This window comes from Anabas testudineus, chromosome 6 (genome assembly GCF_900324465.2).
Source record: "Anabas testudineus chromosome 6, fAnaTes1.2, whole genome shotgun sequence".
NCBI lineage: Eukaryota > Metazoa > Chordata > Actinopteri > Anabantiformes > Anabantidae > Anabas > Anabas testudineus.
This window is the reverse complement of record NC_046615.1, coordinates 2,053,338-2,069,280: the sequence shown is the minus strand read 5'-3', so window position 1 is coordinate 2,069,280 and position 15,943 is coordinate 2,053,338. Positions and strand designations below refer to the sequence as shown.

Below are 15,943 nucleotides of genomic sequence, written 5' to 3'. Positions count from 1 at the left end.
GACCAGGACCTCACGCCACAAGAACAGTTTCTTCCCTGCTGCTGTCAGCCTGCTGAACAGTTCCCCAATTCCCCCCAGATAACCTCTGCACAAATCCCCCCCTCCCAACCGACTGTGAATATGCGTATTTACGTTTGTTTGTTTGTTTTTCCTGCTATTCTATTCTATGTCTGCACCTAACATCAGGACAAATTTCTAGTGCTGTAAAATGCCCTTGGCAATAAAATGTTTCTGATTCTGATTCTGATAAATGGTCTTTATTCAGTTTTAACAAGAATTAAAACATTTCTATTATAATTGTGTCCGTGGTGCAACACTTGTACACACTTCATTGCTGTGAAAGTGGAGACTTACAGTATATTGGATGTGGACCTGATGATGTAAATCTATGCTCTCTCTAGCCTGTGTTAAAAGGAACCCATGCTGGTCCTTTATCAAGGTGTGTTGCTCTTGACATTAGCTTCCATTTGATTTCCTGAATTGTGGACAGTTGATATAGAATCAAAGATGTAGAATCAATTTAGAATTGAAATCTTTGTTCATGTCTGCCAAAAACATTTGAGTTTTCCAGCTAGCTGAGTATAAAGGGTTTCTATAAATGTAGCTTGTTGGCATAATTTCCTAACCTTAGAAAAAGTATTTTACAAATCAAGCATTGACATACCAACTGATAGAAAGTTTGTATTTATCTGGGAATCAATTTAAGATGCATATTACTTTACAATTGTGAACAAATTGAGTCTGAAATGTATACACTTTTTACATATCTATATACAGATCTGCACTTACATAGCCCTTTTCTAACTTATTGGCAATCACAGCTCTTTAGTCTGCTTCTTATTTACCCATTTGCACAGAAGCTCACAGTCACTCACACACACACAGTGATGGCAAAGGGCCACACCACTGGCCCGACTCACTGGGGGCAACTTGAGACACAGGAATAGCCAAGAATCCAACCACCCATCCCACAATTGGAAAATTGACTGCTCTTCCCCCTCAGCCTCAGCCACCACCCTTCCAGGTAATTGGAGCAATATGAAAAACTAGTTCTGTTACAGCTGAACCAGTTCTGTTATTATAATTTGTTCTGATTTTTGTTTTGTTTTTTTGTAAAACCTTTAATAGTGTTACCTCTTGTGGAACCACCTGCGCTCAAAACAATCACACTAGTGATTGCAAGTAGACAATAATTAACTTTAGCAGTCACCTGCATCTACTGGTTATTTGTAATATTTTCATTGTGAAATGAATGAAATGTTGCGGGGAAAAAAAGTTGCCACTCATTTTATAAAGTGCCGGAACGGTAAACGTGTCTTTGTACAATGTGAAACATATGTACTACGTCACTGTGTGTTTATTTTTATTGTCCATTGGTTTGCATGAAGAGCCACTTGACAATGCTGCTGCCTTAAAGACTGTTCAACTGACAGATGTGCCAGTTTGTTCTTTTGTCATCTGTATTGATTAATGAAGCAGAAACTATAAGACAATAAAGATTCAGATTATCATGTTTGTTCTGTTGCTGGTGACTGGAAGTTGGTTTCAAGTGTTGCTGGCTTCACAGTGTCTTTAAGTTGTTAAACTTAATAAACTAGTAGCTTTTTTTCAATTAAATTCTGACTCAGCAAATAAAATGAATGAACCAAGTGTCCTTATCTTGTGGGATATGAGTTTCAGTTCTACATGCCTGAGTGGACTTTTATTTCACACACTTGCATAAAAATGACTGTAGATCCAAAATATAAACCAATACAGTCTAAAATAAAACTTGCGATAATCAACCCACCCACAGCGACAGTGAAACATTTCACATTTTGGCGGTGTATAGAATTTTCAGATAAAACATCAGCTTATTTGTCTTTGACTCTGTTCTTTTCTATTACTATGGACTACATATACTACATATGGCCAAATAATGGCTTTACTACTGAAGTAAGACCAGTGTTGACTTGCTGCATTTACTGTGGGTAACTTGACACCCTTGTGGTGATGAGGTGCTCAAGCAATCCTAAAATTAATCTCTGCACCAATAATTAATGCTTTTAACATTAGATTGTGCATATGTTTCGGTTGCAGATATGACATAACAATTATTGGTTCAAATGGCTCTTTTACAGATTTAAAGCTGCAATAACTAATTTCTAAAAGTTGTTTTCGAACCAAAGCAAACCAAAGCAGACACAATTTCACTCCTTGCCCCTCCCAAACTGTTTCAGCAAGTATGTTGCTCACCTTTTATCCTGCGTGCTCTCTAGTATATAGTTCAGGTAAGCTTGAGTGGGTTATCAGATGTGTCTTGTCATTCCTGCCACACGCTCTACAAAGACGCCTCTACCTTGAAATACCCTGAATGCCCCGCCCACCAGTCAGGAGAGTCAACAGGTGGTAGACCCGTCCTCCATCCTACTGCACAGGGACAGAACTGTGTTGATACAACAGGAGCCCCGACACAGCAGTAGGACAGATGACGGATCCCCCCCACATTTTACCTGATCTTCAAAACCAGCGTGACACCTGTCTGATACTGAACTATGACGTAATGTAGCTTCATGTGGGATGGCCTCATGGTTTCTGACTTCATAAAAGGATGAAACATTTTGTTTTTCCTGTTCACTCTGGAGACAGGATTACCTGGAGCAAGTCATTATTGAATGAAGGTAGGTTTTATCAACATGTACATAGTTTCTACACACACTCAGGTTGTTATGAAATGTGAAACCTGTCTCTATTGTTGGTCTGTGCACTGCTCACTTTTTCTCTTCTTTCATTTGCAGTTTTCATTTTCATTTTCATTCATTTCATTTTATTTCCACTTCACTCAGTCTCCGTCCTCTCAGTTTTTCTGTGGTTGTTGTCTCGCTGTGCTGTGGACTTGAATCTGCTTCACAGATTCACAAGTCACAATTAATTCATTGCAGCATGAGCTCAGATCACCTCTAGGCTTGTTCCCATCTGTCCTTTAAATCCTCTAAATTACCTTGAAGTAACATGTCAAGGTTATTGTGTCATGCAAGAATATTTCTACTTTTATTAGCTGTGATATAAAAGCTCATAAAATAACAATAAATCATATAATAACTAGATCCTGATTAATGTTATGAATAGAGAAATATTAATGCTGTAAAAGCGCTTTGAGTACCAATTAGGTAGAAAAGCGCTATACAAGTGCAGACCATTTGACATTTACCATTTAATGCTGTTTGCAATGCAATATGTGGTAACATGTGATTTCATCACAGTGACATTCCTGCTATTTGAATTCTTTGTGCATATGTCAGAGGAGACTATAAATAACATCCTCAACATCATTACATTTAGAATTACTGCCCTGTCCAACACTGAAATAAGGTAAGATTCACCTTCTCTGTGTACATAGAAAAACTAATTAACTGTAGTTTTATTATATATTATTTATTAGACTGTAGTTCAAGAAACCTTCACTGTGACAATATAAAGTATGTTGCAAATGTGAGTTTTATAACCAAATACAACCAGCTGCTTTTATCTGAGCTACTGCATACAAACCAACATCCAATACATAGATATGCTGTATTCAAACACACATTGAAACAACACAATGGACCGTGTTGGTGACAGTCTGTTGTTTCATATAGTAGTGAGACAGTGAAATTTGATCCAGAAAATTCAGTGGGAAGGAGGGAGTGTGTTTTAAAAGCTGATTATTGACACAGCATAGTGGTTTGAAACACAACTAGGATTGTTCAACTGAAAAGTTACCAGGGAAATCAGTTTGGCTGTGACAATTTTTAATTGAACAAAAAAAAAATACAGCCTTAACATTGTAAAGTAAACCACCAGGAATGTGCATGTACGTTGGTGACAGATGTCATTTTGATGGATCCCCCCATTGTGCCAGTCTCTGCTGCGTAAACACTCCTCATTGAAATAAAAGGTAGCTGTGATTTTGTGAAACTACCTGTAAGCTCAACATAATCCATATTATCTGCACCTGTAGGCTGGGAAGTACTAATTCCAAAAATATTAGTTTCTTGAATTACTGCTGTTAGAAATTCTGACTTTATATTATAAGATATTGATATGTGGTTTTAGAGAACTGAAAGTGAATGACTCGGGTTTCTCCATAGTTGAAACCTGTTTAGTCAGAGTCTGTAAATGTTGCACTATGTACAGGCTTCTATATCACTTTACCATTGGCACCACAACAGGAATACTGTCCATGAGGTGTATGTAGAAGGTAGAAGCATAATTTCAATAGTCACATTTAAATTTGCTGCAGACCTTCAAGTACTCTTGAAGTGTCACTGAGAGGGGGACATGGTCATGGAGTCACTATGAGTACACGCTGTAAGCGGGGAGCAGTACCCTGTAGGACTGAGCAATGTGGCTGAGATCATATAAAGCTGCAACAATGGATGGATTCAGGGAAGAATCATGTACAAACTATTTTGATAATTAACTAATAGTTTTTAATTTTATGCTAAAATGCAAAAGTTTTTTTTATTAAATTAATAAATAAGAAATCAAATGTGAAAAAAAACAATTAAATCATGGATTTGGAGAATTGTTACAGCCCTAATCTGATACAATGACAGGTGAATAACATTTAATGTTGTGGCTGATCAGTGTATCATGGTATAAATCAGTATCATCCTGAACACAGCATATTCTTACTACAGATTACCTCTTAGATCTACTAAAAGCATTTATGTTCAGTGTCCACAGAGACACTTGTGGTGGAGGAGTAGAAATATAATTATCACCTTTCTGACAGTTTCAACAAAAACTGAGAAATTCTACCGTTGTAGAAGTAGAATTCAAGGCAGAGCTGCTGGATTGGATCGGTGTACAGGCTACCTTATGATCACTTGATTTTCAGGAGTCATTGAGTTCATGACAGTGTAAGAATTAAGAAATCTAATTTCAAACTGTCGAACCAGACAAGAACCAGCAGCAGCTAACTAACAGCAGGGGAATTGAGGAAAGGTGACTCAGACAGAAAAACCACACAGTACATGTTCTGTTAAGACTGGAAGGACCTGTTCATAAGGACCGAAACACTTTTTAAATATTTTTGTAACATCATATGAGGTCATCATATCATCTCACTCCAGTTGAGCTCTGCCTGAGAGCCACTTGAACATCCTTAGAAAAATACATTTCTGATTTATTTCCTAAATTGAAAATGTAATAACAGAAATTATGAAAGTGGACTAAATATAAACCTAAATTCATCTGAATCTCGCTTGTCTCCAGCTGAGACTGAAGTTGAAGAAGAGATAAATTAGACTTTCACTCTAAAAAGGTGACAGCTTCATTATTCAGTGTAAGATTAAGTTACTAGAGACAGCCGCAGCTTGCTCACCTAATTTGTCTTAAAATTGAGCTGTAGCTGTGTTCATCAGTAGATCGTGGTCCACACTAAAAGTAAATTAACACACATACAAAGATATTTCACAAACATATTACATTAACATCATTAATGAACTGGGGTTATTAAATTGTTCCTGTAGTGTCTCAGCCTTTATGGTTTTTGTCAGAGCATTTCTCCATTGTCTGTTGTTGCTCTAAGGGAAACCTTTAAAAAGTTAAACAGATGCTGTGTTGGTGGCTATTTGAGTTTGTTGTTGACCTCACTTGAATTCTCCGTCAAGTAGCAGCCAGTAAGAATCTGCACAACAGGAACAGTACAGTACAAAATGAAAGCATGGCATTTTAAATTCACCACATTTTGAAATAAAGTGATTTGTAGGAACCACTCTCCTAGAGGACAAAAACTCATGTTTACTCAAAGTACATTTAAAATGAGTCGATTTCTACTTTTAATTTGGTATATTTTTAAACAAGTATTTTTTATTACACATTTCACCAGAGTAACAGTACTTTTACATTTACTTTTCAGTAAATCCATCATTGAAGCATTACATTTAGTCGTAGTAGTAACATATTGAATTGTAAATTCAGAGCTCTGGGTATATGAGCAATTAGGTAAATGTGTTTTATATATATATATATAAGTATATATTGTAATTTATATAAGTATTTCACAGCATTTGGTTAAATTATTAATTTAACAAATTATATATTAGCTAATTATTAAAATAATTGCTAGTTCCCTTATTAAGTATTACCTTACAAACAATATCAATTTGAGTTTGATTTCTTTAAAATATTTTTGTGGTTAGAACAGGTGCACCTGAAATATTCTAGAAATGTAGTCAATGTGAAAGTAATATACAGGTAGATGATCACATTTGTTGCTCAAACATTGTACGTGACACTGCCTTGCGTGTCAGCTTTTTTCAACAATGACATCTACATCACGTTGCAGAAGCACAAGGAATAAATAATGTTGTGAAATAACTTGTAATACCTGCCAGTCAAGCCCATATTAGAACTGACTGACGATGTCAAACGTAGGAAACTTTTAGAGGGCATGGTATATGGTATGTTAAGTCAAAGACTTTGAACTCAGAGATATCAGTATCACCTGAAAAGTGGCCTGATCTGCCTTTGTTAGTGTTGTATGGTCTTGACAGGCAGGAGATGGAGAGTCTGTCATTCTCAATTATAGTCAATTAAAAGTTCAATTTTTGAATGTTCTTCTAATGCATTCAGCTTTCAGTAATTATTATTCACTGTTTACATTTCCTTTAATAGGGGCATTGTTCAATATCAATTCTGATATGGTAAATACAATAAAATACACACAATAACACAATAGCAAAAGGAGCCTGTGTCTGTGTTACTCAGTGTCTTCTAATCTATCATATTTATCCTCAGCTGTCCCTGTAATACACCCATGATTACTTCTATTGTAATTGCAAGGGTTTCTGGTAACACACACATCAATCACTAGCTGACGTGTCTTTAAACAAACACAAACTTCTGTCTCTCCTTGGAGGTATTTGCCTTTGTTCATGTTTAAAGTGACTTACCCAGACCCATGTTAAAAGTACATCCCTCTCTTCATGTTGGACATAACTTGCCCCAGGGGCAAATCTATCAGACCTTTAGGAGGGATTTACACTTTTGATGAATTTCTTTCAAATAAAAACTGTATAACTACAGTAGAACCACTAATAAGTCTAAGAAAACTTCGAAGCTGAACTTATAATATAATGATAAACCACAAAGCCATTACTTATAAGAAAGTCACTGTGTTCATAACTTACCAGTGTTAAATTAAAATATAATCACATGTCATCAGCATGAGAATAAGATGCCTTGTTGCTATTATCACTGTACTTTGCTGTCTCTTTGCAAACATTATGCTGCTCTCTGCAGTTCTGTCCCCTTCTGTCCTCCTCCCTCTCTTTTAACTGTCAAAGGGCAAACATACCCAAACGGAAGACAAGAACTATCTCAATTCATCGTGTCATTTTGACCATACTGTCTCACCTGAACCTGACTGCTGTTTATTTATGTATGTAAAACATAGACAGACATCCCAGCTTAAACTACATATGGTAGCTTTAAATACAATTTGACCTTGTGTAATTTTATGTAATTTTATAGTCATATAGTAATATATTAATGCAAGTGGTTAGTTCAGCCTCTGCACTTGGCTCCTGTTACAAAATAAATTGTGACAACACCTATCAGTGTAGCTTCAGTTAATGCTAAATTGATTTATGATTGATTTGTCCTGGTCAAGGAATGGACTTTATGTTTCTAACTAAACCTTGGCAGCAGTCAGGACTAATAGATCTCATGTCCCTTGCTATTGTAGAGAGGCCACCACTGCGTTGTAGACTGGCCACAGTAAACATGAATATTCTGTGCTGCAGTGAGAACCAGACAAGTGGATGTATTGAAACAAGTGTGCAGGTGTACAACAGGAGGTGCAAACGGTTCTCCATAAATTGTAAGGTAGACCGTTTGACTCTCAGTTCCTCAGGTCGAAGTGTCAAATTGTGCAACAAATGATATCAACAGCCCAAGTAATGACCAGTAGAATAGAGAATATAAGAAAAGATCATATAGAATCCTGACGGGCTGTTCAACCTAACTATTTCTCTCTCCTTTCATTCATTTCTCTTATTCTCTCTTTCACTTACAGGACTGTCAATTTTGCAGAGGAAGTAACAATTAGCTATAGAGAAGAAAAGACACAGAGAGAACCTCACCGAGCACCGGAGACTGACACTGATCCGTACTCATCATGCCTCGCTGCAGGGTAAACCTCAACTCTATCATTTTCCTGGTCATCCTGCAGGGGGCAGCAGTTGTGCTGTTTTGTAGCTGGTATGTTCAGGTCAGTCCCCACAGCTTTGTTGACTCCAACAACAAAGTTCACGTCCTGCTGCTTTCATCATGGAGATCAGGTTCATCATTGCTGGGTCAGGTGTTCAGTCAGCACCCATCTGTCTTCTATCTCATGGAACCTGCTTGGCACGTGTGGTCCAAACTGAAGAAAACCGGTGCTCCAGCACACCGTATGGCTGTGAGGGATCTATTACAGAGCGTCTTCCAGTGTGACTTCTCAGTGATGGAGGCCTACCTACCAGAGCAACACAGTGTCTCCTCCTTGTTTATGTGGAGTCACAGTAGAGCACTGTGCTCACCTCCAGTCTGTCCTCTTACTCCACGGACCCAGTTCAATAACCAGACTCGGTGCCACAAGGCGTGTAAAGGTACGAGCCTACAGGGGGTGGAGGAGGCCTGTGGCACCTACAGTCACGTGGTGTTAAAAGAAGTGCGATTTTTTGAGCTGGAATCCCTCTACCCACTTTTACAGGATCCAAACTTAGATCTGCGCATCATCCACTTGGTCCGAGACCCACGTGCTGTGATGCGGTCTAGAGAGGAGTCAGCCAGCACCTTTGTGAATGACAATGCTGTTGTGTTAGATCAGAGAAATGTTCCAGCAGGTGAGGTGCAGTATCAAGTCCTACAGGAGATCTGTCGTAGCCACATGCGTATCAATGAGAGGGCCATCCTGAAGCCCCCTCCATTTTTAAAGGGCAGATACAAAATGGTCCGCTATGAGGACATGGCACGTGACCCACTTAGGGAGATCTTTTCCATGTATGAGTTTGTAGGACTTGACATGACCAGGCAGATGGAGGATTGGATCTACAAGGTGACCCATGGAAAAGGCAAAGGCTCAAAGAAAGAAGCCTTTGAAATCACTTCTCGAAACGCTGTGGAGGTCTCCCAGGCTTGGCGTACCATGCTGCCATACAGCAAGGTCAAACGCATCCAGGAAGTGTGTAAAGAAGCCATGTCACTGCTTGGGTACAAGATGGTTAACAGTGAAAAAGAACAGAAGAGACTTGACATAGATCTGCTGGTGCCACAGGAACCATATCAGTTCAGCTGGTTACCAACTAAAACAGAGCATCTAAGAAAAAGTTAAAACATGAAGAAGAAAGACATTATCATCAAGAGACTATCTTTAAAGGAACAAAACATTTCAGTCTTTGTGGACAGAAGAGTGATATTTATTGGAACTGCTGCCAGCAGTCAGTGTGTACCTCGAAACTAATGTGGATTTACTCTCTATCTGGGTGTCGTGCCGCATTTCCTGAAGGCCGGATCTGTCCCATTGATGATGGCTAATAGGTTTACAGTGTAGACACAGAATTAGTATAGCCTAGTATTGAAAGTAGTCAGTATCTATTAGTCAGGGTGTTGTGTTAAGATGTTTACTTAGTATGCCTAACTGTAAATCTGCTTTCCTATTAATCCATGTCTATAATTTTTTTAAATTTTCTAGCACCACCTCACTGTGCTGATTGAATTTCACCACTCATCATCGGTTATTCAGTTGTTTCAAGCAACAGCTGTTTTTAGCACAAAAGCTGTAATACATTTTTTATACACACCAGGCCACCACCAAACGGCAACAATAATAAATTAGTGATTGTCTGGTAAATGAAATAACACCAGATGACCAGAAACCACAATCAAAATGTATGTTGCTCCACATTTGTTGTATGTGTAAGTAACTGGTTAAAAAGAGAACCAGCTCTCATGCATAAAAATACTTCCAGACTGGCACCTCTTTGCTGGTCTAGAACCACAATGCACATGCTTTAGATTTTGGGGGCTTGGCTGTTGAGTCCAAAAAGATCCACTAAATATTTGCAGTAAATATAACAATCTATTTATCATTTACTAAATTTGCTGCGTGATTGATACCAATATATTTGCTACTAGATAGAGAGCTAAAGGCATTGACTCTGCATTTACATGCAGAGTAGCTCTGTTTTTACATGTTTTATTCTGCTCCACTCTTCAGCAATTTAGAATTTATGACAACCAAATTCAACATATCACTGGCTCTTGAAAGGTTTGCAAATTTAAGTCTGAACCACCACTAGCAGCAGCCAAAAACCAGCACCTAGTTCATGTTGGTCTAAAAGGGGGACATATCAGCTTTACAAGGTTCATAGTTAACTTCATGTCCTATTTAGAGCTCTTACACAAACAAGGATTTTATTCTCATTTGGATTTTGACACACTAGGAGCTGTCTGTGGTTATTTATTGTAGTTGTTTGTAGTTACTCTTTTTCCTTGATGCATTGCATCATTTGTGCATAAGAACAAATTGTAAAACAAGTTTATTTGGTTCACATTCCAGAAAATAAATAGTACAGGGTGTGGAACTGTAGAGACATGGTTGGTTTAACATTAGACAATAGTGGAACATCATGTAATATATCGGGATTAGCGGCAAAGGAACCTCCCTCACCAAGAAATGACTGTTAAAAATAGTCTTCAGTAGAGGCAGCGAGACTCTGAAGTTTTCTTAAGAAAATTATATCAACATTTTACAATTCCTAAGGGTAATAATCGGAATAAATCAGAAAATGAGAAAGCAGAAAAACCAGATGTGAAAGAAATGTTGAAATGTTAAAACCTTTGAGTGTTCCCTGTTCTGAAACAAATCATGCTGAAAAGGTTGAAATCACTCTTTGGAGATTGCAAGCAGACTATTTAACTTAAGGAGTCACAAGTACATATTTGATATTTGTAATGTTTTCATATTGGAATTAATGAAATGTTGTGGGGGAAAGATTGCCAAGATGAATTTTTTAAAGTGCCTGAACAGTCAGTGTGTCTCTATACAATGTAAAATATATGAAACACTTCGATATGTTTTAATGTATTTATTTAGTTTGCATGAAGAGTCACTTGACAATGTTGCTGTATTAAAGAGGGTTTAACTGACAGATCTGCCAGTTTGTTCATGTATTTGTATTTGTATTTGTATGAAGCAAAAACTATAAGATATACTTAACTTGAATAAATATTGACATGTTACCTTTGTTATATTTATTCTGTTCCTGGTAAATGGAGGTTGGTTACAAGTGTTGCTGACTTCACAGTGTTTGTGAGACAGTGATAGTACATCATCTGTGCATGGACTCCATCTATTGTCCAAAAGTGGCAAACTCAAAAATTGTATTAAATTTAAATTGTAAATAAGTGGGTATTGAGATTAATTCTAAGCTCAACATGCCTGAGTGGCCTCATTTCATTAATCAGAATTACATAACATTATTCGAATACAAGCTACAGTATACCAGAGTACTTTAACTGAAGTACTCTGTAAAGTATATTTTAAGTTCCTCTTCTTTCCAAATGATATGCCACCATTGCATGTCATTAACTTTGTCATCTCCCTCCTGTTGTTGTGCTTCTCTTTGCCTCCTTCTCTCTTTACCTTTCTGCAGGTATCCTCACCCTCTGAGCTGTGTATTTCCAGACTGCACAGTGGCACTCTATCAACCTGTCCAGAGTTTTGGCTTGTTGTTGTTGTTTTATGTTACCTGCTGTTCTTTTCTCTCTCCACTTTTCATTCACTCCAACCGGTCGAGGCAGATAGCTGCCCACCCTGTCTTCTGTTAAAGGTTGTTTTTCCTCTCCACTGTCGCCTAGTGCTGCTCAAGTGGTGTTGCTGGGTTTTCCATATAATTCTGTAAACAGTTATATTTTGTAAGATCCTAAATCTTACATTGTAAACTGCCTTGAGATTACTTTTGTTGTGATTTGGTTCTATATAAATAAGGTGAACTGAATTGAAAGCAACAGGAACAAGCTATTGGCCAGTGCCTGCAAGCACAGTAGGAGAAGTAGACACACAAACAACCCAAGACACAATAAAAACTTACAGTTAGGAACCAGTTCTTTTTGCATTTTACTTCTCAACTCAGAACTAGATAAAGAACTTCACAGTTAGTAAAGTTTAGTTCATTTCACAGCTGTTCAAACATTACGTTAAATGGTAACCCAGGTTCTCTGAGGAGAGACTATCTCGCCATCCTACATATTCCATATGTACAGGGACTGACCCCCATGGGGGCAGTTAACATGGATACTTTTTCAGGGTGTCAGTCTATCACAAGGCCGATATACAGAGACAGACAGACCCGGAGAGAACTCAGTTTCTCTCTGTGGTTCCACTCCCCCACAGTGTACTGTAGCCCATTGAAATAACCAGCTTGTACAACTGTTGAAGCATAATCTCCTTCAGTTTCTACAGAGTTACCCTGGAGAACATAATATAACTGCAGACATTTTACCCTGCAATGACTCACTCAAGCTCTGCACTAATGTCTTTTTTGTAATATTGTAGACATATCTTGAGAAATTTGCCAGAGACACTCCCAACATGTACTTGTACAGCTCTTCTGGTGTAACATCTCTAATTCCTAGGAACTTCCGTGCCACTGAAATAACTTCTTGTGTACCATCTGATTTATTCTTTGTCACTTCTTTCACTATCCACTTTGCCTCGGAGGCAAATTCCATCTTTGTAAACACAACTGATTCTTCAGCCACTGCTGAGCAGTAAGATCGCTATTTCTTTGTTGTATTTATTTGGGTACAGTTATTACTGTTTAATCTCTAATTTATTTTTATTGCTACTGCATATGAAATCCTACTCTCATTACTGACCATCTGGACCAGGTCTACCTTAGCATTGTAATGACATACTTGAAATTCAGCCCTCTAGTTTCTTTCAAAATTAAAAATACTTAACAGGTCCATTACACTGTTTGATATCATGATCTTCACCACATTTGCCATATTTATGTTGTAGCACCTGAGAGGTGGCCTCTGAAATGTCTAACATGTTAAAACACCAATAACCCAGCATGAATTCATGTGGGATTTCATTCCTTGGAACATCAGTGGCATGGCAGAATTTTCTCTCCTTTCTGTTTCCCATTCAGGTAACTTTGAGAACTCTTCCTCCTTTTATGCTGGCATTAAGTTCATCTGAAATCTCTGATGACACATTATAGATGACTCCTCTGACACCCGTAGCTAAATGTATAAACCTGTCTACAGTCTTACTGCTGGTTTTGCAAGTCCGAAAAATTTATTCCCACATTGATTCTTCATGAGAAGAAACAACATCTCAAATTTAAGACACTGCAACTTCCAAAGAGACTTACCACAGTGTATTGTATTGAACTGACTGGAGCACTCTCTTGATTTCAGGTAAGAGGTTAATACAGTATTGAAATCTGGCACTGTTCTTTTCTTTGCTTAGGCATGTTACTAGTGAAATATGTTTGCTTCCAGTTAAAGAGTCCAAACACTGAGAAATACAGCAACATTTTGTTGTTGTTTTTATTTGTTTGCAGATTATACTGCAGATTATAAACTTCACAACACTTCTAACACTCAGACAATAGCATCTCCCATAGAAATCTAGTTATTAGAAGTTCTTTTAGCTGTTTTGCATTTACTGGGCACGTGTAAGGTATAATATCCAAACCCTTGTACAGGTGCATCTCATGCAATCTGTATGTTTACATGTCAAAGTCCTGTAAAGGGCTGTCATTTTTTCTGTGCTGTCATTTTTATATGTGTTGTGAATTTAATTGTTGAAATTTTTATTAAATATTTTAAAATTTAAAGATAAAAATGTAGTTAAAAGAGCAAGGTGACTCTAACGTCTGTCAGAAAACAAACTGGAGAATGATCATTTCTGTCCTCCTTTACTGATTTACTGATGGTCCCTCACTCCCAGAAGATCTTCTTTGTATGTGGCAGAAGTGGGAGAGGGAGCTTCCCTCTTTGAAAAATGTACTTATTGTCTTACCAAGACGCTACACCAGTGAAGAAATGGACTCTGACGCTAACCACAGAGAAATCCACATCTTTTGTGATGCCTCAAAGCATGCTTATGGCTCTGTGGCATATATCTGCACAGAGAATGCAGAAGGGAAAGCGCAAACTGCCTTTCTGTTTGCCAGATCCCAAGTGACCCCTAAAAGGCAACAGTCTATTCCCTGCCTCGATTAACAGCATTAACTGGGGCAAAGCAGGCACCACATATGCTATGGATAGACTCAACTACTGTGCTCGCCTCTGTACCCGGAATCCTGTAGGTTCAAGGTGTTTGTAGAAACACGCATTTCAGAGATCTAGGATCTAAACGACTGAGTCATGAAGGTATGTAAATTCTGCAAATGACCCTGTGAATGATACAGCCAGAGGCAAGCACCTTCAGAAGTTGACAGCAGACAGCCGCTGGTTCCAAGTTCCTGCTTTCCTCCTGAAGAGTCCAGACCAGTGGCCACAACTGCATCAGCATCCCAGTTGTTCCAGACATTGAGCAATTCCAGACCTGGGATCATGTTATTGGAAGTACACAAATGAGAGCAGTTTACAATAAATAAAGATTCTCTTTAAGCCCCTGATATTTGAATTATTTGCTACTATAAAGGCTTCGTTTGTGTATAGAAGAAATTAAATGAATGCTGAAGATTTGTCAACATAGTCATAAATGAATGAATGAATGTTTTTTATTGTCAATGTACATATATACAATATGCATTATATACATGTTCAATGAGATTGAAAGCATCTCACTGTTGGTGCAGCATGCTTTAATATAAACATAAACTCCATGACTCATACACATACACTGTTCATGTACTGTTCTTTGGTTGTGTAAAGCTGCTTTGTGACAATGTCAATTGTAAAAAGCGCTCTACAAATAAAATTGAATTGAATTGAATTGAATTGAATAAATAATAAAATAACAATTTCAACAGTAGCAGCATGGGGTGCAGGTCAAATGAGGTAGGGTACACAAAAAAAGGTAGCAGTCATATGTACATATATCAATATGAAGGTGGAAAAAAATTGCACAGCAATTGTAAGTATAACATTCAGTGGTGTATACAAGGTGGATTTTTTTTTTTTTACATTCAGTGTTTGGAAATCATGTATTTGAATTTGTTGAATTTGTGAATTTGTATTTGAATACATGTTTTAGGCAAGTAATTTAACCTTTGCTTGAGTAGTGAATTTGTGTACTCCTGCCACCTCTGATTAGCAAGACTACAATAACCATGCACATTCATCTGATTTAAAATGAACTCTATTCATCCATCCAAGAGTTCAGGAATGGGGAGTGATGGAAGAAAGTTGAAAACTAGAGCAGCATGATAACTATCATGTTAACTTCAAAGAGGAACAAACAGGAAAGTGGTTACAGTGGGTCAAAACACACTCATCTGCTGCTGCATCTGTCTTCTATAATAACCACACACCAACAAATGACGCTGATCCACCTCTGCAGAGCATGAGGTGTAATCATTTAGCCTTCCAGCAGGCGGCGCGTTTGTGACACTAAATATTCTGTAACAGTGACTCTTGGGTTAAAACTCCTCTAACTCCTACACAACTCCTCTAAAACAAAAGGGCCAAGGACAGGTATTTGTGAGCTGTTCATTCCTTTAGTTGAAGTTGAAGCTGTCAGCTGTTCCACTGGCTGCAGAAAGCACCACACCACTGTTTGGCAGTTAGGAATAAGAAAGAATCAAATCTGGCTAAAAGGGAAGAAAATCAGAACAATATATGTACTACTACATTTTAAAGTGGTAGTTGGTAGTAATTTGAACTGTATGCAAACAGCATTATTTAATCTATGAACCTACCAGCATTAACTTTGTAGAAACTACACTAATGTCACGTTAGGTTCAATGTG

The 15,943-nt window shown here is 37.7% G+C and overlaps 1 protein-coding gene across 2 annotated transcripts; it reads left to right on the top strand.

Moving 5' to 3' along the window:
- The first annotated feature begins 2,261 nt into the window (after positions 1–2,261).
- LOC113165443 (carbohydrate sulfotransferase 6-like) lies at positions 2,262–10,821 on the top strand. 2 transcript variants are annotated; one of them, XM_026364905.1, is made up of 2 exons: positions 2,262–2,660; positions 8,045–10,821. In XM_026364905.1, exon 2 carries the CDS (start codon positions 8,147–8,149, stop codon positions 9,341–9,343), a length of 1,197 nt encoding a protein of 398 aa, XP_026220690.1. In that variant the 5' UTR covers positions 2,262–2,660; positions 8,045–8,146; the 3' UTR covers positions 9,344–10,821. The 2 variants fall into 2 exon arrangements, with proteins under 2 accessions (XP_026220690.1, XP_026220691.1); XM_026364906.1 differs by lacking the exon at positions 2,262–2,660 and adding an exon at positions 2,759–3,351.
- The last annotated feature ends 5,122 nt before the right edge of the window (positions 10,822–15,943 follow it).